Raw genomic sequence first — 27,409 nt, 5'->3', positions numbered from 1 at the left:
GACTCATTTTAACAACTTACAACAAAAAAAAACTACACAAAAGCGCTTGTAGTTTATCCAACAAAAGTAAAGATTGAGATATTGAGTGTTACTGCGAATTGATTAGCCAATAAATTTCGACCATCATAACCGGTGGCATATTCAAACATAGTTGGGTTAATAACCATTCAATGATCGGTCAATAGCTGAAGAATATATCTACTTAAATCAACAACGATTCTGCATCAGCTTGTTTGCCTTTCAATTACAGCAACTCGCCGACACGATGAAAACAAATACTTCGTTCACACCGGCAACATTTAACTCCACATCAAACGTTTTGATTGCGCTGATTTCAACCAAACTAATTCGTCACTAATTAAACAAAATCGTATGCAGCCATTTTTAACTTATATGTCGGACAATTTGTTGGCAGCAGTTTGACCAATGGAATGGTGAAAATAACGGCCTAAATAGACGTTTATCATTCCTTCGCGTGATTCAAGTGTGTATAAACGGGTGTAACTGTTGTGGCGCCTCATATCAATGATGATGGCATGGGTATTTGCCGAAACGTTTAAACATTAATTTTGGGTCGTTATTTTTGCCATTAAATTGTGACAAAATTTGTTAAAATTATAAACTTTACTTTTTGTTTATCCGGTAAATATAACCAAGTCAAAGGGAAGGTTTATGAAGTATGGCTGGCGACAATACTATAATCATTGTTGAAATTATGTCGGCCGGAGATGTGGATTACAAACTTATAATTAATATATATATAAGCTATTGCTGCATAATATCAAGTTTATAGAGCTCTTCTGGCAATTGTAATTACTTTTGCCAGAAGAGTTCTATAAACTTGTTATAGATTACATTCTTGATCAATCAAGTTTATTTGTTTTCTCGCAGAATGTCCAGCGTTGAACTTTGACCATTGAACTTTTTTATAATATGATGCAATTTGAGAATCCTGCAGTACCGTCGACATTTTCACCAGTAGGTGGCAGCATGTCGTCCACCCCTTCCTACGTTTCCCACCAACCGACGCCCTTCTACATAGACAACATACTGGGTCCGTCCCCCCACCAGCAGGTGGCGAGCGACGAAACCGACACATCGACGACACCGGGAGCGACAAACGGCGTTGCTACGGACAACATGATGTCATCAACAACGCCACCGAACATGCACATGAACATGTTGCACCCTAACATGATGACGTCATCGAATGGAGGTCAATGCCAGCAGCAGAATTCAAATGAGGAGCATCTGCATACATTACAACCTACAACTTCACCCTACGTTCTGCCGCACTCGACATCTGCTAATGACGTAACAATGAGCACTTTCCTGCCCCCTTCGTCCCCTACAGCTAGCCGACAACCAACCCGACCCATAGTTCCGACCCCCATTCAAGCTGTTCCACCACATCACTCTATCGGCTACCAACCGCCTCCCGTCACTTACTCGAGGACATCGGGTATTTACGACGCTCCCGGCGGGATTCCAGGCCCTTACAACCCGTCACCGATGCAGTATGGACCCTCACACTACGGCGGCCCCCCTCCACCGACACATGGACCCCCAGCGTCCCCGCTTTACCCCTACCCTCGCCACGATTACGCAAGTTGGTTTCTCGATCGTCAAGCGGCGTTTTCAAAAGGTGTGAATTTTTTTATTTTTTTATTTAAATTTGCTGTTACACAAATACCAAAATTTTCGATGACAATCACACATATAGTCTCGAATTCAATTTTATTTATCTTAAACATTTTTAATTTTTATCCAGAAATTAGAATTTACAAAACCTTGTATAACTTTGCCACATCCAGTGTTTTAACTTGTTTTATTAGCTTCACCGGTCTAGTTTTAACAGGACATAATAATAACGTTGACACTAAGTTTAAATAATCGCCACAAAATATTCCCAAGCCCGTAATTGTTTATCGAAGCTATTTTACTGAAATAACGTTAACCACGTGGCCGTTCAACAAAATGGCGGATGGAACAAACTTGAATTTGAGAAGCGACATCATTTCCTGTGGCATCGAAGTGTCGCTTGTCGCAAACTCAAATACGTTGGAAAACATAATTATAACTAAACTTTTACAACAAATGGTTTCGAGAAAAAAGGTAAACGTGTCACAGGGATTATTAAGAAAAGTGCGAACTTGTTGTCAAAAGTATTTTTTAAGTTTGGCAAATTTACGAAATAGCGACACAATCTTTTTGTTTATCCGTAGTCAACTTGTGACGCAGAAATAAAAACAACGTAACAAGAATAATCATAAGGGGGGAAACAATACAAATACCACAAAGGGTTTGTTAAACCTATAGAAGAAATTTTACGAAATAGCGACACTAAAAAGTTTCCATCTAAAAACTTCCAAGTCACAAACATGTTGCACAACATGCGATGCGATGAGGTTGCACTGTTAGTTCCCACAAACTCGGTCCACAGAATCGGCTGTGGCATGTGTGCGTGGGGTGGCAATGCTGGAGACTGAATTGATTGAATTACAGGAAAGCCTGGATATGATAGAATGCACCAAACCGCCGCATTGCAGCCATACAAACCATTGTTAGTAGCGTTATAAGCGCTCTTCAACCATTTACCGCAACACCCCGCTATAATATTGCCTTGTTGGAGATCATACTATGCTTATGACATCAATGCAAGTACGCCAATAACCCAACATTAACAAGTTGATGCCGCATTGGAAGTGTCAACGACATTAAAAGTTGCAAAATGCCACGTGAAATTGGCAACTTACGTAGTATTGAATTAACTCTAGTTTTTTTGCTACAACTCAAGAACCTCTGGGTTTAACATAGTTGAAAGTTACTTAATCCATGTTTTAGTATTCACAAATTTGTTACGTTTCAGACCTTTATGTAGAATTCGGACAAACTTTTTCGCAAAAGCTTTGCAAAAGCGCTTCAATTTTGTTTCAAATCGCGTCTTACTATGACATCACGGTCACTTTTTGTTTCGTAACAAGTTAACTTTGCCCTGTAATTCTCGAGCAGAACACCGAGGTAATTAATAATCGATTATTATCGATGAATGAGTTGATTGTCTGCAGATCGCGAACAAGCGTTTGTGGAACACCGCACAATAAATATTTGTCGTGTAATAATCGCGATTAAAGAAGCTGCCCATTGTTTTATGGTTGCTACCGAAATAATACAGAATATTGCGGTTTTTCGAATTACATAATGAGACGATGCAATCGGTCACGTACGTTTGTGTCGTCACAGAGGTTCTTTGTTTTGGAGTCGGATGTGGTGGATTGTGACAAGAACAATGACTCTTTATGACGTTTTAATTAATGCAACCTGTTAATGAACCTTACAAAATTCTTATTAGTCGCCGCAAACGAACTTTGAACAAACTTTATCTATTCGTAAGTAAAAGGTTGAAATGAAATAACATCCAACACCGAGGCAAAAGTTCAAAAATCCATTAAATAATTTTCGAAGTTTTGTGGTTTTAAGCTTATTTGCTTATTGGATCAATTGGTGTCCTTATTAACAGTAGTTCGATGTATGATATGTTGTAAGAGTGCTTACCGCTTGTTGAAACGAATAACTCGTCAATTAATGATCGGTTTTATATCGTGGATGTATTGCTCGTATATGACCACTTGTACTAATATATTGAGATAAGGATTGTCGCCGACGATCTCGCGAGCACAAATACATCTTTATGTTCTGCAAACATTGTTGGGACATTATGTCGTCATAAAGATGAGTTGATCGATTGTAATTGCTTGTGATAACTTTGTTTAAGGCGCCGAAATTATTGGGGGCTTGGGTTTAAAAATGTGAAAAATACGACGCGATTTTTTTATGATAACCAAAACTATTTTGTGGTTGGAATTTCCTGAGACAAAAAACGCCATTTTAACACGTGAATAACTTTAAACTTTGCGCGTTTTTCCGAGTGACCGTTTTTTCTGCCCAAAAAAAGTTCTTGGAGACATTTAAATTTCAATTTTAAAGCAAACAAACAATAAGTTGCAATTTCCAAACCAGCGTTTTCGTCCACATAGCTTTGGTTTTCGGCAAAACATTTCATCTGTTGCTGATTTAAATGCTAACAGATGTTGTTCAAAGTAAACAATATATTTTCACTTCACAACAATCCAAAATTTTTAAACATCCGATAAAATCTTTCCTTATTTTTCCCACACTCAATAAAAATGCCTGAGTGGCGGGTTGAGCGGCGTCAGACCGAGCAAACATTGAGTGGCGCCTCAACCGGGCTTAAGTCAATTTGTTCCCGGCACGAACTTATCATCATGGCGTCCATAGACAAGTGCTTAACCGTGTAACGGCAGCAAAATACCATAAACCTTTCCTCGAATCAAAGCGAACATCAAAATAACAACTAACAGATCGATAATTTGTTCAACAATTTATAAAATACCGAAATTTAGAAACTGATAACCATGTTTCCCTAAATCTGCCCACGTAATCTCAACACACATAAAACGTAGGCTGCACTTAAAATTAAATCAATCACAAATTAATTAGACCAATAATATGTTGCACAGAGTGGTTGTCCTCAATCTACCTAGGAGGCTGCTGTGCCTTTCTACTTTTAAAACAACCGAACTTGTAAGAAACACTATATGAAAACACTATGAGTAACACGGATCAGTTCACAAGTTTAATGGTAAAAATAACGGCCCAAATAGACGTGAAAAGCAACATGCTTTGACCTTTTTATCATTCCTTCATGTGATTCAAGTGTATATAAACGGGTGTAACTGATGTGACCTTCATATCACTGATGATGGCATGAGCATTTGCCGAAACTTTTGAAATACAAAGCATGTCGCTTTTTGCGTCTATTTTGGCCGTTATTTTCACCAACGAACTTCTGACGTTTCGTGACTTTTAGGTTCAAATTAAGTTGTTAAACTTCCTTTGATAAAACTGACCATGTATTATTTTGATTGACAGTTGGTCGACCGATGATTTGGGGATCGTTCGTTCACCGCAACATGCACAAGAGGAAAGGTGGGCAAGTAAGATTCTCAAACGACCAGACTGCTGAGCTTGAGAAAAAGTTTGATGTCCAGAAATATCTTTCACCTCCCGAGCGAAGAAAACTGGCCAAGGCTCTGCAACTATCAGAAAGACAAGTGAGTTGGAATCAAGATTTTATTTGTATCAAGTTAATAGAGCTCTTCTGGCAAATGTAATTTTATAACGACGTTTCAACGTCCTATACACGTCGCCTTCATCAGGGTAAATAACACTGAATGCGACTAGTACAGTGCACGATAAACAAAGGAAAAGAATGAAACGCAAGCACGTCACAACGCAACGAAAGAGATTTATAAACTTGACCCTTCGATATTTTGTTGTAACGTTTAAGTCCCGTTCAATTAATCGTTCAGGTATCTGCAAACCAAACGCTTAAAAACCTATCTAACGAACTTCTTTAATGAGGGAAATAACGCCCCATAAAAACGTATTAAGTGACATACTTTATTGTTCAGACGTTTCGGCAAATGCTAATGCCATCATCAGTGACTCGATTAACTAAAGACGTTTGCTTTTGCACCAACATTTCGCCATCTATAAACGCCAATGTACTTTAGCAATCCAACACAGTTATAGCAAACACGAAATACATGACAACCAATGTCCTGCAATTTCAAATTTCGCCGTAAAAGCCGCAAACCTCAATGAATTAGTCTGCAGTATAACAGTTCGACGGAAAATCATTTTTTGAGTACATTAAATTTGCATTATTATCTTTGACATTCTGAAACTTTGCTTGTGCAAATATGCAAAAAGCAAAAAGTGGTTTCCCCGACAACCACGAAACACAAAATGACAATCTATGATGTCACAATATCGCTTAGTTACGTTGCACACACGTGTTGGGTGGTGGCATGTCTTGCATGTTTGCATGTGATGGGAAATGGAGTCGGTTGAGTCGGTATTTAGTACCAGGCACCGATCAGAGCGGTACTAGGTTGACCTCGCAGTGACGCAACACAACGTGATAACGGCACTTTTCAGGGGAAGGGGGTAAGTTAGGGGCCATGACCTTGTTTGTGAACGCTCCGAAGTTTTAAACCCAACAAAGATGGCAAATCTTTTCTTTTTAATGAAATTTCCTTGCAAGTAAAACGACCGCGACGATTCAAGGTCATTAAAATCAGATCAAGAAAAATCAGTGTAAAAAACCACTAAATCTGTCGCTGTGTTGTATTTGTTTATCAAAACAAATGCGATCCGCTTTTATAAGCATCATCAGTGTCTGAAAACAAAATAAAAAGCGGGATCAAACCATTATTTTCCAACAAAGATGCTTTAATGCACAATATCATGACTATTGTTGCGGTTTGTGGCAATCATTAAAATCAGCTTTTTATAACTTACACATTAAGGAAATTGAAGCAAGTGAAAACACTAAATCGTATTTAACTTAAATAAGTGATTTCACTTTGAAATCCAGCAGTCATGAATTAATGACCCTGATTCCTTTACTCTACTTGCGAGGAGATTGCATTGATAACGAAAGATTTTACATGTTAAGGCTCACAATTGTTTTTATCTGGTTTGACAAATTTCGATGATAAAAAAGTTTCCTAATTATCGAAAATATTTTTAAAGCGCATTAAATTCACCCGCTAAAGTTATGTTCCTATAGCCTGGAAAAGTAAAGCGCCACATTTACATAGTTTGAAATTATTAAAATATGAAAAGAATTGCGAAAAAAACTTTTGATCATAATTAACCACCAACATGGTTTCGTTCTTAATACGATTTTAACTCCAGCCATAAGCTGGGATCTGAAACTTCATGTTCCCATGAACCGACGCGTCAATCCACACAAACTATTTTCGAATGGCGAATCGACTTTAGAAGTGTCAGGTTGAATTTTCCGCAAATTGCTGCGCTGATGAATTAGCGACTGCTGTGGCGGGTATGCGCGGGAAAAAAACCTGCTGTAACCGAACACAGGCTGCCAGGCGGGAGGAAGGGGATGTCACGTGATGCAGCTTCCCTCGCTAGCTGCTGTGCGACAAGACTCGATGTGTACGAGGCCCGCTACTGCACTATAGTATATGATGTACATCGGTATGTGTACGAGGCCCGCTACTGCACTATACTATATGAAGCACTATACATGTACAACGAGGCCCGCTACTGCACTATACTATATGAAGCACTATACATGTACATCGGTATGTGTACGAGGCCCGCTACTGCACTATAGTATATGAAGCACTATACACCAACATGTACATCGGTGTGTGTGTTTTTGTGACAATGCCTGTTGAATGGTTTGTAATGCGATGCGTGGATGTGAACGCGACACAAATAAACTACACAAATGTTGCTGCCCCAAAACATCCCAGAATTCCGAAAAACTATTCGCAAAAATAAACGAACCGATAAAAAAGTAAAGGGACCAAAAGCAGCAGTTGAAATAAGCCATGAAGTGATGAATGAAAAAACACCAACTAGTTGCGGAATTGTTGGTTTCGCCGGTCGTCGCTTCGACTCAACCAAGCCTCGTTTAAGTTGAATAGAATCCATTTGACTCCAAAACAACCTGAGATTTTGATTGGCAGTTGGTAGCTGTTATGGTCACGTGACAACCCACCAATTAAATTGCCGTTCTATTAATCCGCGATGCCTGCGCTCGAGATTTCCTGAAACATCAGTTATTAAAACGATTCAAGCGATTGTACGCGTCATAGCCTCACAACAGTCGTATTCTTCATTGTAATCGCTTATCGATTGATGACATTATGATGTCAACAGGCCACCATTGTGATGGCACAATTTAGTGCTGACAATTTCCTGCACCAAGCTGAAGACTCGCCTACAGATTCATCCAATACAAGTCTGAACGTTTGAGGAAGTTGTATAATATTTGATAGGCCTCAACGCTATCATGTGTATTACAGCAATACTTTCCATTGCAATCTGCTGCTTCAATAGATTTCAAGTGGCCGACTTATTATAACGAAACCGCACAACTTGATTCGTTCGCCCAAATACTAAGAGAAACTACATAAGCCACTAAAAGAGAAACTAAATAAGCTCTTGTTCATGACTCATTTTGACACAAAACAGTTTGCATGCAGAGACAATGAACAAATCGTCCACAACTTGATTCGTTCGCACAAACAGTTAGAGATACTAAAAGAGTCATTTTTTTCATGTCATGTAATATTTTCCAAACAACAAAATAGTTTTCATGCAAAGACAATGAACAAAATGACCCAACCAACTGTCCTTGTGTTGTTTGATCAAAAGCAGTTACACCCAATTCAAATTTGGTTGCAGTTCAGATGAACAGTAGAAACTTTGTTCCACCAGCGTGTTGTGCATTCCATGAACGTAGTATTTATGGCTGCCGCTTTTTACTGCCATGGCTGAATCAGTCGCTTGAAATGGAAAAACAAATAGTTTGCAAAACATGTTTTTCCCCAAATATCCACACTTTCGGTAATTTTGTCGAGTGAGTTTTACCCCAGTGTCGAATTTGCGGCGAAAAAATGTCGAGTTGATAAAATCCCGATCGCCAAAACCAAAAAACTTCACCGATTAATTTCGACATCAACTGGAATTTCCAGCGAAATCCGCTGCAACTTAATGCCGTCGGATACGTATGTCGCAATGACGTCAGTGCGCGACCTGGTAACGTTGCCAGGCAACCTGGGGAGGAAACCCGCTACCCCCCGGCCCTCCCCGAGCCCGACACATGCGTCGCGGCGTTCTAAAACTGGAACTCTGTCGGGAAACCCGTCATCCGGTGCAGCAGGGTTGTTCACGTGACTGGACCGCGTTCGAAAAACAGGAAACAATGGAACGCGCGATGTAAGGCAGCCTGGCACGCGATCCCGACTCGCAGAGTTATTTCGGAGCAATCGAACTCGGCTGAATCGCGTAAACAACTTCGACAACTTGCGCAATGTGACGTCATAGTGGTGCACGCGCGGCGCTCTTGACAGGAAGAATTCGAATTCGTGATTCATTGGTCATAAAGAGTCGCGAAAAGGTCGATTCGAAAACTTGCACAGAACAATGAAATACCGAATATTGAAACGCGATTTTATTGTTTCAGGTAAAAACTTGGTTCCAGAATCGTCGGGCAAAATGGCGGAGGTTGAAGCAGGACGGACAAGACGGAGACAAAGAGACGGAAAATGCGGAACAGGGGAAAAACGGAGCGAAGAAGATAAAAAATGAGGGAACGTCGGATGATGACAACGGATCAGCGGATGATGAGGATTCTTCGACTTACGAGGATGCAGAGAAAAAGGGGAAGAAGAAAGATGAAGTGAAAGTGGAGTTTGAAGACCCGGATTTTAACGAGATAAAGTTGGATGCGGGGAGAAACGGAGGAGGAGCAGGTGCAGGGATCTTCCCCGTCCCAGTGGAGAGAGACAATGAGTTTCCTAGCAACAACACTAACTCCCTCCCTCTACAGCCTGTCACCCACACACACGCGAGTATCACCCACCACCCGCCCTACCACCGTCTTCCCAACATCGGACCGCTATCCCAACCCTACTACCCCAACCAGATGCAGACCTATCACCATAGCAACAACAGCTACGATTACCAGAACCCCGTACTTTCGTCCATGAGCGCCGGACCTTCAACTTACGACGCCAACCAGCCGATGTACGACAGCTACACGGCGCCCTCCAACGGCCAACACTTGCCCCTCCACGCACCAGCCCCGACTACTTTGAACAGCTCCCTCACTCTTCCCCTGCAACCCTCGCCACAATAGATGCATCTCGTGCGCCACCCACCGGTGCAACTTCGCCATGTATTTATCCCCTAGTTGACGCTGTTGTATTTAATCTATCACGTTTTTTGTGTTCGTGGCGCTAAACTTGGTGTCTCGCGTATTATTTTTACCGATTTCTTCACAACATCCAAATAACTTTGCCAATCCCACTTTCAACATCGCATTGTTACGTCACAAACTAAACACTGTTGAAACGTTCCTCTTCACTTGTTGCGTGCATTTTTAGCAATTACGTCATTTCACCATTTATCCGCCGCAATTATACGCAGTATGACATCATCAACCTTTGACGTCATCGAGCAGTAAGTTTTACCTGCAGAATTACTTTGATCGCTATGGTGCTTATTGTCACACGTGTTCGGGCTGTCTTCTGTATATTGGCGGTTGAACCAGTGTGGATTAAAGAACAAATCAGTTTGAAGTTTCACTTTATGACAGGTCGGTTCACATTCTGTCTTGAAGCAGGTTCACGAGCTAGCTTTCTACTGTCAAGGGTGACGGCGTAGTACGAATTTTACATTTGTATATTATTGTTTTTGTACAAGTCATTTATTTTTTTCACCTTTTTACTTATATAACTAATCCTGGTTTGTCCCCAACGCCGGATATCGCAATCACAGAACATTGTAAACCAAAGGTCTGCAACCTACGGCTCAGCAAAATTATCCGGCCCGCAGCCCTATTAGACAAGTGGCTACTTCCAAAAAATGACTAGTTGACAATGTTTATTTTTCCACTATTGTTTTGTCCAGTTTGTTTAATTTTTTGACCAAACGCAGCTAAGCAACGGAGTAACTACGTTAAATTCGAAATGTTTAACGACACTATAAACAGTAAAAGAAAGAAATTATAAGTAAAAAATAGGGGGGCATAGAGTGGTCTGCGACTTGGCTGATCTGGTCTTTTACCACTCGGTTGCCAACACCTGTTTCAACGTGTTTAACGCGGATTAAAGGGTTTCAAAAATTGTAAATTCAAAGAAAAGAATCGACGAAGTTCGATAAATTCCACCGCTTAAACAAGTTACGAATTTCCGCAAGGTCAATAAGAAAGCTCCCAGCAAACTACAAAACCATCACATAAAACGCCCCCCTCGGATAATTCCTTGAGGTATCTGTCCGACATTGTGACGTCATACACATGTCTCACCTTTAATTAAAAGCCACCATTGTTACGTCACAGTAGCGCGACGGCGCTGTTTATTATTTACACATATCAGCTTTCGCGAAACCGACAAAATTTGCGGAACTCGAAAAATTTTTCGCCGACAACGCGCGCGACGACCTTCGTTCTCGAACAGGTCACTCGGCAGCCGTGCTACGCTGTAGTCATGGTTACCATTGTTCGCGGCGACCGACGCTTTGTTTCGTCAGCGATTCTGGAATTCGGGATTGTTGTTGGGATTTAATCGCGTTTAATTTCGTTCGAACCGCGATTGAAATTCGATGCGATGTACAAGAAACTCCGCTCGCTTCACCACGCCGAAGTGAACCCTCCCACTAAACGCGCGAGCAAAAAAAAGTTTAATTGTTGTTCGATAATTACAACAATCGCGATCGAATCTTAGTCTTCGCGCTGCTTGTATCCCTGCCACAACTTTGCTGCAAACCGGCAAATTCTGTCAAAGGTGAGTCAACTATTTGAATCTGTTTATCAAAAAACAATAAAATTTAGAATATTTTTGTCGCAATTTAGAACCGCGCGGAATAAACTTCGTTGTTCATGCCAGGTTGGTCAAAAATGTCGTGCAAACAAATTGTAAACCAAATAGAAAACTTGGGCGCGCAATATTTTCAGCAATTTTTATTAGAATCATGCGCTTGCTTGGGAAACTTGAGCAGCTTTAGTTAATATTAGAACCAGTACCGCGAAGTTTTTAGCGGCAACAGAGTGATTGTATCGAGTGACGAGTGTTGAGGGAATATAGAATTCCGCTTGTTATTTGTCAGCAAAACATCGGTTGGGAAGTTGGGTTGGCCGCTGTAAGTTTCAAACTAGGGTTGGAGCCGCAAAAGAGTCAGGATTATTTTCCTCGCTTTAGTTTTAATTTGGCGAAGAATTTCGGAAACGATTATGGAGGACAAGGAAAATCAGACAACGGTAGAAATTATTGTTGTTTCTAAACAAAGCGTTTTTGAAAATATTTTGTAAAACAAAAGGGAAAAAGTGCTTAGTTGAAAATGTTTTTGTTCTTTTGTCTTTAAAATTAGTTTGTAAGTTTAAGGTATAACAAGTTGATTTTTAAACGATTTAACGTTTTTCTAAGTTCATGGTCTTGAATAAGTCCACAACTTAACCCTTTAAAGACTGATGCAAACATTGTAAAAATATGTAAAGTAAAATAAACCGAACCCGGGAAAGTATGAGTAAAACCAATCTCGTGCGTCATCCAGTGGCTGCAGATAACTTTATTTAAAATTATGACAAGAATTTTATTTGTTTATTTTTTTTGTAAAGCCTTTGTTGATTCCTGAAGTGATTCCACGGATTTTTATTCCAACAACTTTGGAGCGAATAGAAAGGTATAACCACTAATATCCACAAATAACCACAAATACCTCAAGTAACCACAAATAACCACTAACATCCCAAAATACCTTAAATAACCTTAGATAACCACAACTACGAATAACCACCAAATACAAGACTTGATATTAAAGAGAGGCTGAAAAAAGATTGGCAAGACAAAATTTATGTGGTTAAATATACCTTATGTTCACGGATGACTGACCAAGGCTGGTTCTAAACCCATTTTGCGCGAATGCGAAACATCAGGGCAGGGGTCGGCAACCCCTGGCACGCGTGCCAAGGTTGGTACGCAAGGTGACTTTTGTTGGCACGCCAACCGATTTACGTGTTTGTATTGAATTAACAATTTAACCTGTTACACTGCTTGTTTATAGTTTTGATCTTGCCATTGTCTTGAAGTCCAGTCTACATGCACAAAACACTCTGCTCTCTCTGTATTATTGATATGAGCTGGCACAAACCGCTATCACACAGAAAAATGTTGGCACGCGAATTCATTGCCACACAACAAGTAAATTGGCACGCGTCGCTTAAAAGGTTGCCGACCCCTACATTAGGAAATGTTTTACCATGCTATTTATGTCATCAGTGGCGCTAAGTTACAATTAATTTTTAGTCCGAGTGAAAATTAAAAACCGGCGGAAACCGGTTTCGGCAAACCAACGAAACCTTTTTAATGAAATCCAATAAATCGATTTGGCACTCGCGATTTAAACAATGCAAATCGAATAAACAAAAACAAACGCGATTCATCCATAGCAATGCGGTTCCAACCAACTGACGGGAAGAAATATAAAAGTAAACCGAACAACCGCAAGCACTCATCGTTCCGAGCTATTGTCACCGAAACACTTGTGCCAGGGAAGCCATTTAATTTGTCGCGTCCCTAGTACTTAAGCGTGTTCAGTGAAGCGTGCCTGATATGTATACGCCGGTGGTAGGGGAAGGTCGGGTTTATTGAGTGCGAGTTTCGTTGGGAGTATGACTTCGTACAACAAGTGGAACGGTGTTACCGACAGCGGGCAACTACATAGCAGTATTACGTGAGTAATGCAGCACGCTGATTGGCTCATGCACATCACGTGACAGCCTACTACACAATCGTGTGTTAAACTATCTACTTATTTATTTTCGCTATTTTTTATCATTAGATGCAGGAAATTTGAGCTGGTTAAACGGATTTAGATTTCGTGAGGATTTCATCAGGGTAAACTTAGTTGAGGCTTAAATGTCAAAGCAGCAGATTTATTCCTGTACCAATACGGCGTCAAGCCAAACGACCAATCTCAGAAAAAAAATATCAGAAACCACAGGACTTCTCTATTGTTACAATTAAGTTCTAACCACAGAGTTTTTGTCGCAGAGAATATCTTCCTATGACGAGCAAACTCAGTCCACGCGGAACTATGACATCATCAGCTCTGACGACATACCATGCAACGAGTCCAACTCACCAAAGTTGGGATTCGGCGTGTAGTGACGTCATGAGCGTATTACGTATTCAATACAGGTAAACGTTCGAAAATGCGCGCCATAATTTGAAAAATGCGGTTGGAAAAATTCGTATTCCGCATTAATTATTCATCACAACCACTTCTGTGACCCAATAACCGCCGCTTTGTTGCGTCACAGAAACGATGATGACGTGATGATGTTTTTGACTGACCCAGAGAAGATTAAGCAGCTTCAGTACAGCACTGCTGCTAAGATGGAATGGAACAGGAGAGTTATTAAAGAGGAGATGGATTCGGGGATCCACAGTCCACCGGTGAGTACTTTAACCAAGTTCGCAGAGGGTCGGGTACCGTTATAATCAGTGGTGGGATTCAGCCGGTTCGCACTGGTTCTTTAGAACCGTCTCACGAAATTTTACGAGATCAGCGAACAGGTTAGCATTACTGGTTACTGTCAACGGACTATTTGTAACAGAGCCGGCTGAAAAATATGACTTTTCTGATAGAACCGGCTGAGAAAAAATTTCAATTCCACCACTGCTTATACGTATCCGCCAGAGGTCGTGGTTTAAACGATACTTTTACGTACGTTTCAGAGGTCGCGCAGGATCGCGAAGGAAGTGGCTATTGATTATATTCGAAGATATTTGGACGGGGAAGAAGAACGGATTGATGTGAGTATTGTGACGTCATAAACCAAGACGCTTATTTGCAAACAACTCGCACTTTCTCTGCACAAAAGAAAATTTTGCGGCTTACCAAATCAGATTTTCAAATTTTTATGTAATTGCGCCATGCTAGTCCATTGCAATAAAACACCAACAAAAATTTGCTCTCAGCGGTCCTTAGGAAATCCATAAGAAGGGGATATGTTATAACAAGAAGAATTGTTTCAAGTTTTTTGTTTTGTTCTTTAGATGCTCCGTAAAATCCATGCGCTCCAAGCGGACAAGGACGAGACGCTGGGAACCGTGATTGAACTTGAACGTGAAGTTAAACTTATGAAGGAGGACAATATGAGGTTGAAGGTTGACAACTCTGAACTGAAGGACGAACTCGACAAACTTCGCACAGAGGAACAAGTTTACAGGTGATTAGGATTTCATGCAAATTAACACCAAGCAATATATGACGTCAAACACATTAAACCTCGGTTAATCCGGATCTTGGCCTAATTCGGACAAAACTTGAGGTGCAAATGATTTATAATGTGGTAAGGGTTTAACTAATCGACATCGGTTAATCCGGACCCGTTTGAACCAAAAAATTGTCAAAAATAAGCAAAGATCCGGTTTAACCGATGTCGATTAGTTCAACCCTTACCACATTATAAATCATTTGTACCTCAAGTTTTGTCCGAATTAGGCCAAGATCCGGATTAACCGAGGTGTACTTTACAATTTCGATTGTAGTAACGGTGCAGCTGCATCGCGTCTACCATTCCTCCACCAATTGTGCCCTCAACATTGTCGCGCTTTTTAACGTCACAACGTTGCGCAGCTATTTCCGGCCTGGTGAATATTCTTCTACAATTTTAGCCGGCGAAATAAACTCAACTCAACTTAATGTTTGTTTTACATTTTACCGAATAAACAACTAAACGTTGAAGCAATATGCAAATTAACCCGGAGTATATATGACGTCACACTCAGGGGTGACAATCAGGGATTACGAACTGAGAATCAGAAAACACGTGATGAAAACGAAACCGTTCGTGGTGAAAACGCGAAGTTGAGGGATGAAAACAAGAAGTTGCGGATGGAGAATCAGGATCTGAGGAATGAGAACGGAGCGCTGAGATCCGAGAATCAGAAAGTCCGAGGAGACAACGGGAGGTTGCGGGATGAGGCGGGAGAGATGAGGAGTGAGAACTTGAAGGTGGGTTGGGGGTGGGGGAAGTCCCAGTTAACCCCCTTTTATGCGACTGTAGGATCAGCATGTGACTGTTTATGGCAGGGGTGGGCAACCTTCGTTACTGTGGGGCCAAATACAACAGCCAAAATTAGACTTGTGTATAACATATGGTGATTTTACTTTGTTGCGTACTAACTATGCTTAACTACAAGTTTCATTCGCATTTGATTCTAGCCACATATTGCCAGGTCGCAGAAAAATAGCACCGGGCACATTAATCTGCTCAAAATATATAATAGTTAGACTCGTTTGTCAGTACATTTGAAATCCAAGCGTCTCTGCGTGCCGCACAACCTTTAATCAAGGGCCGCAGGTTGCCCACCCCTGGTTTATGGTCTGAGCTGGTTCAATATAAAACGATACAGATGCGTCAGTCGAGCCGACCATATAAAAGATCCAAAGTGGGTGATCTTGTTTACACAATCACCTACTATTTAATCGCTTCCTCAACGATCAGATGGCAACGTGTCACTTTTTTATAAGACACCTTCGTCGATAAAATCCTAGAAAGTCCCAGGATGGGGTAAAATAAGCGGGAAAGCCCCTAGATGGGGTTAAATAAGCGGGAAAGCCCCTAGATGGGGTAAAATAAGCGGGAAAGCCCCTAGGTGGGGTAAGTGGGCAGGGGGAGTCCTTAAGTGGGGTAAAATAAACGGGGGAATTGTAAGTAGGTTGGGTAAAGCAAAACAAGAGAAAAGTATCTAGGAGGGGTGAATTTAATTTATTGCTTTATAACAGTGATTCTCGAACTATGTACCGCGGAGCACGGGTGTGGTGTGCCCCTTTAAAGTGCAAACATTCCCTGGTGTTTTAAATTACCATTCTTTGAACCACTTTTAGTATGTTTACCTAAGCGTAAACTTTTATCTATGGAAATTCACGTTCTTTGATGCGACGCATGCTTAAAAAGTTTGAGAATCACTGCTTTAGAAGCACGAGAATTGGGAAAATTTCACATGTGGGACAATGCTTATGGATCACTTAAATGGTAGAGCTACTAACACAGGAACTCACAAGACGGCCGGTTTGGGAATTTCCGGTAGGTGATGCAACGGAGCATAGGCATTTACGGCGACAATAATTTCTGAGTCAGCATGTTGCAAATTGCTGTATTATTGACACCATAAACGCCTATGGTCCGCTGCTCCACCTACCGGAAATTCCCAAACCGGGCGTCTTGTGAGTTCTTGTGTTGGTAGTTTTACCCACTTAAATACGAAATGTTTGTGTTGTACTTTGACAGGTCCGCGGGGAGAACCAAGCTCTGCGCGACGAAAACCAGGAAGTTCGAAGCGAGAACCTGAAACTTCGCGACAACAACAACTCGATGAGGTCGGAAAACGACAGATTCCGGAGCAACAATGAAACATTGTTGGGAGAGAATCGCGAAGTTGTTCGGGAGAACCTAGAACTTCACGCGCGAGAGGACGAGATGAGGATGTTGGTGAACGTCCAGCAGAGTCTCCTCGCCGGGAAGACAACAGCTGGGGAGAGGAGCGAGTTGGGAGGAGATGGGCAAGCGTAGGAGGAGTGGGAGCAGAGGAGGAGCAGGAGGAGTCTCACTCTTCTCACACCAAAACTATTTCTTCATTCACATGTTTGAGCAGTTTAAAACGTAATTCAGGGATATTTGAGCGAATTTGCGCTGCTTTGATACAGTCCATGCAGATTTCTACTTAACCAGGATAACACTATTGCACTTTAAAGTAAACAGGAAATTTTATTGTGGATTTTTTTATGCTTGTAAATAAAATGCGTTTTGCACTTTGTGACCATGCGAGCACCTTATCAAATAAATATTGTTCCAAAAAATCACTATTTCACAGCGAACTCTTGCACGACTAGGAACTAGGCAAGCAAATTACTCCGTTTTACACACACCGTCCAGGTAGACATTGGATAATTATTTTACTGAAAGCTGGTTACGCAGGCATACGTTCTGGAGACGAACAGTTTAAACAATTTTAGTTTTTCGTTTAACTTCTGAGTACATGGTAAATAAATATTGTCCAAAAAACCGACGGGAAACTATTTTACAGCGAAACTCCCGCACGTCTAAGGAAGCAGATAATTTTGGTTTCAGACAGACATTCGTGTTGGAAATTACGCCAATGGCACAAAACAACCGAAAAATACTTTGCAGTTAAACTTTTGCACGATTATAGGGAGGCAAATAACCCGGTTTTACACAGACATCCCGGATACAGAGTGATTATGCTTAACAATATCAGACTCTTCAACAGACAGCATGGTCATTGATGATCGCTGTTTATGACAATAAATAACTGAAAAATTGCAAGTAACATAATCGGTCAATGAATTATAGGAATATATTTCCCCTAACTGTCATCTTCAGTTCCTACAGATGTTTGATAAAAACTATAAAACACAACAAAGTAGAATGTAAAGCAGGATAGACATGAGTTTGGTGCAAAAACAGCAACGAATTTGCGGCGCTTTGTTCTTCAGGCAATACGCTTTAGACTCAACACGCTTCCGACAAATTTTTACGCACGGCGTCTGAATTTTTACCTCAAGCTATTTACACAAGCAGAAGTTGCAAAAACATACATTTGTCATTTGAAAACAATTTACATTCAACTGATGTTAGCTGTTTCGTCGTTAAGAATTAAGACGCTTATGTTCAATGCGTAAACAGATTGCTTTAAACTTTTGTCATGCCCCCCAGTTTATGTCTAGCCTAAAGTGAAAGGCTTTCATAATAAAAACACAAAAAATATGCGACCAGAATAATCAAGTCAAACACAAGTGGCAACATGGAAAACCTAAAGTATTCTTGCTTGGTACTGTGGAGCAGGGGCCGGCAACATTTTTTCTACTAAATTTTATCGCGGACCAGTCTTCAAAAAACTACAAACATTTAGTTATAAAAACGCCTAAATTAGTGTTTCATCCCCGGGATACATGGGCAAAATATTTTAAAGCATTTACCCTAAAAATTATACGGCCCGGTAACGAACTCGTCCGGCAGTTGCCGACCACTGCTGCAAAGCACTAAGATTTTTACAGCGCCTAATTGTTCTCCAGGCAACACGCTTTACACTCAACACGCTTAGAAAACACCACGGCGTCTGATTATTGCACTGAAAGTCAGTTACACAAGCAGACGTTTCAGAATCTAACATTTAAACGCCTTCACATTTTTTTCTTACAACCGCTGTTTACACAGAAAAAATAAAATTATCTATAATTCCGACGACGCTAAACTCAAAACTCTCCGAAATATTAAGACAACCCACAAAAATCGCAACAAAAACCATGTAAACAATTCTATCATGTCTGTTTAGGTGTAGCTTAAAGTAAAAAATATTAAGATGCGACCTTAACAACTAAAACACAAATAACAAAACAGTTTAATGCAAAACAACTCACTTGGTAAATTATTCCTGCTTTGTGTAAATCCTGAAAGAAGACTTCAGTATTTTCGCTGGAATCTTTTTTCTCGTTGAACACAACCGTCCTGTAGTCGCACCATCATCTGAATGAAGTGGTACAAAAATCATCACCTAATTTGTCACGTGATAAACCGCTCAACCGAAACCGAAGTTGTTTTTCTCCGCAGTTTTTTTGCAAAACGAAACAACGCTTTCGTGTTAAAATTTTTTTATTTATTTGTTTAGAAAGCCAAATAGCATTTAGCGCTTTCTATGCAAATGCAAGGAACCATGTTGGAGCGTAATTTCGAACGGGATTAAAAATATTGGCATATTTGAAAGTAAGCTTACATTGATAATAGTTAGTACTGGAACATGCTAGGAGGAATCTGTCAATAAAAACCGCCGTCATAACTTATATGTCATGTTTTAACGTTTTCATTTCTGAAACATTTTGCCAAACCAACCACCCGAAACTACCGCTGTAAACGGGCCCTAATTCTGTGCCCGAACCCGAATTGTTTTTAAATGGCCTGAAAGTTGATGACCGAGTGTGAAGTCAGTCCCGAACCGAATCTGTTTTATTTAAACTTAAATCTAACCCGACCCGCAAAGCCCGGCTTGGCTTAATTACAACTCCGCCTCAAACTCAGCGGTTTATGTGAAGCAGAACTGTAAAAAAACACGCAGAATTTGGAAAGATTCTCTCCTTGTATACAATACTAATTATGCTGCATATTTTTCTGAGGAACTTTACAAACAGTTTTAGCTTTATTAATGAAAACAACTTATCATCAGCGACAAGTTACAAATTAATATGAAAAGCTTGATACAAAAACAACAACCCATATTTGCAGCACTTAGTTTTTAAGGCAGCATGCTTCTAGACTCAACACGCGTCCAAAACATTACGCCGTCTGGATATTTTACTGAAAGCTGGTTACGCAAGCAGACGTTTTGGAGAACATCAGTTTCAGTTTTACTTTTAACTACTTGACATGGTGTAAAAAAATAGAATAATCTACACCGCAAAGAGGCTAAACTTAAAACTTTCTATTTTTTGAGACAAATCTTAACTCGCAACCAAATCACAGATTATTTTCAATCATATAAATAATCTTACTTTATGTCTCTGTTACACCAGTGTTTTTTTAAGGTGTTTTGGGGGACCGAAACGTTCCCCCAAATTTCTCCAGCGGTTTCCCAAAATGGCTATTTAAGCAAATATGGCTATTTTTTGGTAATTAGATGAAACACTTGCGGTCTCTTAAAACTACTTAGCGGTCACCCAAACCATAAAAAACCTGGTTACACGTATAGCTTGAAGATTCGCTGTGAGGCTTTCGTATTAAAGAGGCTTGTCCGATGCCGAATATTAGGCAGTGACCAAAACAATCACGTCAAACACAAATAGCGAACTGTTTACCATGGATTAAAACTCACTTGATAAATTATTCCTGGTTGGTGCAAATCCTGAAAGGAAGAAGACTTCAGTATTTCACTGGAGTCCTTCGTCTCAATGAGCACAACCGTCTCGTAGCAGCTCTAACAACTAAATGAAGTGATACAAAAAATTATCGCGTAAACCGTCACGTGATAAACCGCCCAACCGTGACCAAAGTTGTTTTTCTCCGCAGTTTCGGGATAAAATAACAAGGTTTACATTTTGAATTTTCGCATTTTTAAGTTTTGTTGGAAAGCCAGATAGAAAACACAAACTTTATATGTTTCTGTGGAAATGGAAGAGAATATTTAACTTTCAAATAATCTTAGAAACATATTAGCGGCTTATTTAAACAACGAAAAAATTAGCCCCGCATTATGCGAGTCGGAATCCGCCAATAAAACGCAGTCAGGCGAACATGAATATTTTGTTTTAATATTTGTATTTCTAACATATTTCGCCAAACAACCACCTGAATATGGTGTTATAAACCCTAAATGCTCTTGAATAGGACCAAAAAGTTGGTGGAATTTCGACACAAATGTTAACGATTGTGAAGCCGGGAGTGTCAGCTGTGCTGCATATTTTTCTGAAGATTTAATTATATTTCTGTAAAAGAACTTATTAAGCTTCGTAAGCGCAAAATCTTCGTTGAAAACTGAACTGATATAAAAGCCCAAACGCAAAACCAATTTTAGTAGTTCTTTGTTGAATTTAAAATAATCGACTACGCCAGTTTAAAACATAGCTTTCCAATCGGGGACTGGCGTCCACCAATCAGCTTATGAAAGAAGTAGAAAGCAACAACATATGGCCTGTTTTGTTTGGCAGGATTATTCGTTTAGTTCATCAGTTTAATTGTGCCAACGTTTTTTAGCTCCGTTTTTCAGCCTCAGCGAATGATTTTAATCTCGCATACATCACTTTAAACGATGTTTTATTTGGAAACTGGTCATGGATAAAAAAATCTCCAAAGTGTATGTTGAATCAAAAATGATTCAAGGGAACAAAACGTTTTGGAATTTCTGATTTTGGGCGACGGGCGCATGTATTATGAAATTGCTTCTGTTTTGAAACTAAATTAAGAGTGAACGTATTTAATAAACTCTGCATTCACTATTATTCGCCTTTATTGCAGGAAAACACGTTGAGCGACTTCAGGGAGTGAAAAATCAGTAGGTAACAGCCATGTCACCAGAATCTAAATATAGTCACAACAGTACAAGGTTTTGAAACATGGATAAATAATCTGGTTCGCCGCCCTTTTCGCTTTATAATAACATGTGTTTGCAATTTATGTCATTACCCTGATGAAGGTGTCTCGTATAGGACATCAAAACGTCGGCATATAATAATAAAAAACTGCTGGAAGAGCCAAAAATTTGTTGATACATTATGCCTGGCAGCAACAGTTTGTTCATTGGTACAATCTTCACAAAATTCAGTCATAAAACATCACGCTCACACAATAGCGGATATAAAAAGCTGCGCAAGAGCAGAGGACCTGGATTGCCAGCAGGAGGATGGTTAACGATCTTTCGTGCATTGGACCGAATGTTTTCAGCAAGAAATTGTTGAGTGTAAGATTGTTGCATTCGACCACATCTCCGTCTTCACCCAAACCCCGCTTCACGTCGACAACTCTCGCTAGCTCTGCTATACGTAGGATGAGAGGACCGGGAAACCTCATATCGGATGACTTGAAGGTCGCTTTGCTCATCCCAACTAATCCAGTCTTGGCATTGAACCTGAAAATTTACACAATAAATTTGCTGATAAATCATCACAGAAACTAGAATAGTGGCTTTCTGATATACTTCCATTTTATATATTCTATACGATATTTACCAATTTACTATACACATCATTTGATCTACACATATGATTGTTTTTGTAAACAAAAACTAATGGGTCCCCACACGCGTGTTTGTGCGGATTTACGGTAAACTAATGTTGCGGTGATTTTTAAATTCTTAAAACAAATTTTTAGAAAGCATTAACCCAACAATGAAAAATTTTGTTGTATTTTTTTGCACTATTATTGTCATATAATTACAAAAACATTAAAAAAGAACGAAACAAATACTTTCAATTTAATCTCTTGCTTAACTTTGTTTCGTAAAACGAGTTTTTCATTTAACTTTGTTTCGCAAAACGAGTACCATTGACATGTAGTAACCTTTTAGGATGCACACACCAAACGACTGTTTGACCTTTTGACACCGTTTTCAATAGCACGCCGTCCTTGGTGTTCAACAACACCGTTTGACCTAATTTATACATGCCTTGGGTATTTGATTCAAAAAAAAAAAAAACGCTACGTTATGACGAAAGAAAGTTCTGAACTGTGTTAGTAATACCTACTAATTGACCTTAAGTAACCCGTGGTCATGCAGCGGCCAACCTGACAACGAGCATTTAAAAAAACTTTTATCTTGTAAAAAAGTCAAGTTTATTTTTTTATATTTAGTTTGTTTAACAAAGTTTTGCTTGACATTATACGAAACCGAAGCACGCTTATTAGGTTTAAATCGCGTCATATGTGTGAAACCTTTGCCGAAACTGAAAATGTGAGTGATAACTTAATAAAACGACATAGCATTGCTGTGCAAAACAGCTGATTTCTAATCACCGAAACGACGTCTCGTAAAACGTCTGTCCGACGTCAAGCTGAGCCTTCCCGCTCTGCCCTATTATTCGTAAACGTACTCTCTTGGGACTTCTGCCTACAGTGTCTTTCTTGACCAAACGAGCGTGTGTCGCTGGGTCATTCGGGGTCAAACTTCAGGTGGACCAAGTTCAGATTAATATTAAACATATGTCCAAATTTGAATAAATTTGAAGCACTCTTTCTTTACTAAACGAGCGTTACAAACCAGCGTTAAAAATTTTACGTTTCGGGGGCCTGTGGGTGAACCGCTGGGTAACTTGGGGTCAAACTTCTGGTGGACCAAGTTTGGATTAATTTCTAACATATGTCCAAACTTCAATAAATTTGAAGCACGCTTTCTTCACTAAACGAGCGTTACAAACCAGCGTTAAAATTTTTACGTTTCGGGGGCCTGTGGGTGAACCGTTGGGTAATTTGGGGTCAAACTTCAGGTGGACCAAGTTTGGATTAATATCTAACATATGTCCAAATTTGAATAAATTTGAAGCACTCTTTCTTGACCAAACGAGCGTTACAAACCAGCGTTAGACAGAAAAAAGAAAAAAGAAAAAAAGAAAAAAAGAAAAAAAAAATACGGACAAAAACAATATGTGTCCCCTTCAGGGAAGGGGACCCATAATAAGGCAAAATCTAACAAATATTCTACTTGGTATATTCAGTTAATTTAGTATTTTTTTTTCTAATTTATTTGGTAAAAAAGTTACACTTTAATTACAGAAGCATTTTTACTTTGCTAGCCTGTCAAGATTTGGCAAAAAGTATTTGTATAGCATTACAAACTACATTATCTGACAAACACACCCATAGTTGCAGTGCTGTTCGGTACAGGACTTACAAACAAGACAAACTTTTTGTGGGTCAAAATTAGGAATTAGCATCTGCCGAAACGTTTGAAATATAAAGCATGTCGCTTTTTGCGTTTATTTGGGCCGTTATTTTCATCATTAAACTTATGAACAGGCCCATATATAGTGTTCCAAAATTAATACTGTAGTAGGAGAGAAATATAAGTAGAAAATTTCTAGCTTGTCAGTACATAGTTGTAGATGAATTATTTCTAAACTTACTTTGGAAGGCGATGTCTTGGACACGGAATAAAATGAAAAAGTTGCGGCACAGAATAGAGAAAGTTTAAAACTTGTGGAATGAAGAATAATATCATGGTTTTGCTGAAATGTCCCAGGATTCCAACAACAGCAAAAGTCATCCCAGCAAAATAACAAAACGTGTCGCCCACAAACACCTGGGATGGATACCTGAGAAATAACATCACTGGTAAATGGTAGAAAATCAGGTAAAAATCAGGGTAAAATTATAGGATATACAAAATAGAACAAGCTTGGCAGACTACTTGTGACAAAAAAAGAAGGAAGTATTTTTAAAAGCCCAAAGTATATTACTGGTAATTTGTCCTTTTTTGTCCTTCAGAATTTAAGTTTACCAATTATACGCTATTTTCTATATTGGGCACAATCAACCTTCACAGTCCTTATATCCCAATTTTCTGTACTGTAGCAGTCAATTTAACAAAGAGATAACCTTTCTAGTGTACAAAGCTTGAAACAAAGCACCATAAATTCTATTGTTCATGTGTGTTGTGATGTCACAATAGAGGTAGCAATTACAAAAAAAGTATTTTTTCCTAAACCAAACATTTGATTACAGTTTGCACTCATATACAGGATTTAAAAACAGTTCGAAAACTTACAAATATTTAACTGTTGGTTAATGTAGTAAAAAATGTTTGCCTTCACGGACCCCTTGAAACTATCTCACAGACCCCTTGGGGGTCCGCAAACCCCAGGTTGGGAACCACTGTTTTAAGCCATATTTTTGAAATAAGCGTGTTACTCCCAACACACTGAAGTTGTAAGGGGCTACATTAGCTCATGCGGTCTATCTCGCGTCACTAGCTGCACTGATGAGACCTTATAGGCAGGGTTGCCATACCGTTCTTATTTCTAAGATTTGTCCTTATTTTGAAGGGCCATGTCTTGGAAAAGTTCATTGTCTTTATTTCTAAGAAATGTCCTTATTTTTGACCATAGTCCTTATTTTGTCTTATTTTCAACAATTACTGGTCAAATCCCTGTTACAAGTAGAAGTGAACCTAGACCCGACCTGTTGTGCGATACACTTAGTATTTTCTACGAACAACCAGTTGCTGAAACAGATTGTTTCTTTCCAAAATAAATTGCAAATATTATGTCACGGCTCGTATAAATGCCAATATTTATTCAATAACATTTGTTTCGTTTCGCATAACAATTTTATTTTTCGGTTGTCCTTATTTTTGGTTTCAAGTCGATGGCAACCCTGCTTATAGGTCAAAACAGTGTGCACTGTATGTTGCTTATGTGTATTGGCTCGATGCTATTATAATTCAACTGAGCCTGATTACAGCAGTTTTTCACACTTACCAGTTGAAATACAGAATTCCTAATGAAGTTCCAAGAAAAGGCAGCATGAAGTAGAGTGAAAATAAATGGTAAGTTGACACTGGGCCAGACAACTCGATAATGTTGTGGACAATAATCGACGCACAAATCACTACAGACTGCCCAGCTTCTAAACCGTTGATCCCAGATAAGATGTTGATTGCATTCGTGCAAAACACAGCCAGCATACCCATGTATACGTAGTACAATATTCCTGCAAATAGAGAAAATCTGCTAGTATCCTGATGAAGGCGTCTTGTATGGGACTTTGAAACGCTGGTAATTTATAAAAAAACTGCTGGATGAGCAATACTTGTTTATACATTATGCCTAATAGCTGATTTATTGCAAATAGACATTGATTTATTTATGAGCAAAAACAATCGCTGTTGCTGTTGTCATCATTGGTACACCAGTAATACAATATATTTTCTACAGTAAACAACCCCTAAGCAGTTTGTTTTGACCAACGAACTTCTGTGGCTCGTGTTTTAAGTTTTATGATTCATGTCTTTAGATTTCAGGCACTTGTTTAGTACAAGTTTTTTAAAGTTGAAAGTGCCAGGGTTGAACATTTCAACTTACCCAGGTCAAGTTCACCACCCAGAAAGAATCTCAACGGCTTCGGAACGATGATAAAAGTGTTGCTGATGTTTGTGTAATACACCATGAGCAGGGGAAGTGAAGCAACAGTGGGAAGAGTTAGTTTATGTCTCCACTTTAGGTTAAGAACATCATCAGCAAACCCAAGAAACACCATGCAACATATCGACAGCAGTGCTCCAATGAACTGGATAAACTCTCTTTAAAAACAAAAAACAAGTTTAGAGGCTAATAAAGTTTATTTAAACACAAATACATGCAAAGTCAGAATGTGGTTTATCTAAGACAAAATTGTATTAAATTGGGCAACATAATTCTTTTGTCTATGTATTTTTACAAACACATCATACAATTGGCTCATTTCTCATTCTTGTAAACATCACCAGATTGGTGATAAAAAAGCAAATTTTAAGCGCATTCTCCGAAAACAACATTATAATTTTTGTGGTACCACTTTTTATAATATAAAATAACGGAAAAAAATCCATGTTCACAAAAATACAATTAAACGTTACATATTTTCGATCAACAATTACTTTTGGTTGAAGTTGAGACTTCCATTTCCATCAGACGTCATATCCATGAATGGAAACGGGATGAAAAAGAACATACAGACAAGATACACTGCTCCACTAACCACACCAAGGGCTTCCGGCACTTTCTTGTCAGAAGTTTTGCTCATATCTCGGCCGTAAAGATTAGCAGCAATAAAAAGTGGAGAAAATGACGGGATAAGTTTCATTGTCATTAGAAACCCAACGCAGGCGACCACCCCGTTGATCAACAGTGTTGTCTCCGGTTGCATAGTGATAACGATAAATCGTTTGTAGGCAAAATCTGAGCTTCTGTTATCCAGACCTGCCAAGCAGCATCAACATAAACTGGCACGATATTACAGGAAGGAGTGCAAATCCAATAAAACTCTTGAATCCAGTAAAAAGTTTTCCACAAATAGTGTAAGAGATGTTGTAACCCAGTCTGAAGAGAAACATTAAAACTGGCTTCATGACTTGCAGTGGTTCAAGTTGTTTTTGTAATTTATGACATATTGTTGCTTTTAACCTGATAAAACAAAAAGATGAAATGAGAACACTGGTCAGTATTTTAAAAGCTTAGGTAAAACATCATTACAACAGAGTTTAAATTTTATTGCAGATGTTGCAACAATCACTGACTT

General features: G+C 39.4%; 4 protein-coding genes across 6 annotated transcripts in view; 2 read left to right on the top strand and 2 right to left on the bottom strand.

Annotated features, from left to right (window-relative positions):
• LOC145227964 (uncharacterized) overlaps positions 1 to 21,563 on the bottom strand; it is a 53,935-nt gene extending 32,372 nt beyond the window's left edge. Inside the window, exons 1-2 of one of the 2 annotated variants that reach the window (XM_080092928.1) lie at positions 20,520 to 21,563; positions 19,075 to 19,180 (exon numbers count right to left, since the gene is read on the bottom strand). The gene's annotated coding sequence lies outside the window, so the exon portion shown is untranslated. Of the gene's footprint in view, positions 1 to 4,931; positions 4,997 to 19,074; positions 19,181 to 20,519 lie in introns of those variants that run through there. The other variant, XM_080092927.1, reaches the window with a different exon arrangement.
• LOC145227967 (uncharacterized) lies at positions 873 to 10,205 on the top strand. The gene is made up of 3 exons (XM_080092934.1): positions 873 to 1,645; positions 4,954 to 5,135; positions 9,089 to 10,205. Exons 1-3 carry the CDS (start codon positions 934 to 936, stop codon positions 9,761 to 9,763), a joined length of 1,569 nt encoding a protein of 522 aa, XP_079949060.1. The 5' UTR covers positions 873 to 933; the 3' UTR covers positions 9,764 to 10,205.
• On the top strand, positions 11,364 to 17,450 carry LOC145230322 (uncharacterized). Of its 2 annotated transcripts, none has more exons than XM_080095717.1 (7): positions 11,364 to 11,411; positions 13,677 to 13,823; positions 13,946 to 14,081; positions 14,364 to 14,441; positions 14,685 to 14,857; positions 15,420 to 15,645; positions 16,925 to 17,450. In XM_080095717.1, the coding sequence occupies exons 2-7, from the start codon at positions 13,690 to 13,692 to the stop codon at positions 17,204 to 17,206; spliced, it is 1,029 nt and encodes a 342-aa protein (XP_079951843.1). In that variant the 5' UTR covers positions 11,364 to 11,411; positions 13,677 to 13,689; the 3' UTR covers positions 17,207 to 17,450. The 2 variants fall into 2 exon arrangements, with proteins under 2 accessions (XP_079951843.1, XP_079951842.1); XM_080095716.1 differs by lacking the exon at positions 11,364 to 11,411 and adding an exon at positions 13,153 to 13,356.
• A 69-nt stretch (positions 21,564 to 21,632) lies between the features above and the next one.
• On the bottom strand, positions 21,633 to 27,317 carry LOC145227969 (UDP-N-acetylglucosamine--dolichyl-phosphate N-acetylglucosaminephosphotransferase-like). The gene is made up of 5 exons (XM_080092938.1): positions 26,769 to 27,317; positions 26,215 to 26,432; positions 25,612 to 25,843; positions 24,259 to 24,447; positions 21,633 to 22,268 (listed from the first exon to the last, which is right to left on the bottom strand). Exons 1-5 carry the CDS (start codon positions 27,035 to 27,037, stop codon positions 21,962 to 21,964), a joined length of 1,215 nt encoding a protein of 404 aa, XP_079949064.1. The 5' UTR covers positions 27,038 to 27,317; the 3' UTR covers positions 21,633 to 21,961.
• Between the last annotated feature and the right edge of the window lie 92 nt (positions 27,318 to 27,409).

This window comes from Phallusia mammillata, chromosome 5 (genome assembly GCF_965637545.1).
Source record: "Phallusia mammillata chromosome 5, kaPhaMamm4.hap1.1, whole genome shotgun sequence".
In the NCBI taxonomy this organism is placed as follows: domain Eukaryota; kingdom Metazoa; phylum Chordata; class Ascidiacea; order Phlebobranchia; family Ascidiidae; genus Phallusia; species Phallusia mammillata.
The sequence above is the reverse complement of the archived record's forward strand: the minus strand, read 5'-3'. Positions and strand labels throughout refer to the sequence as shown.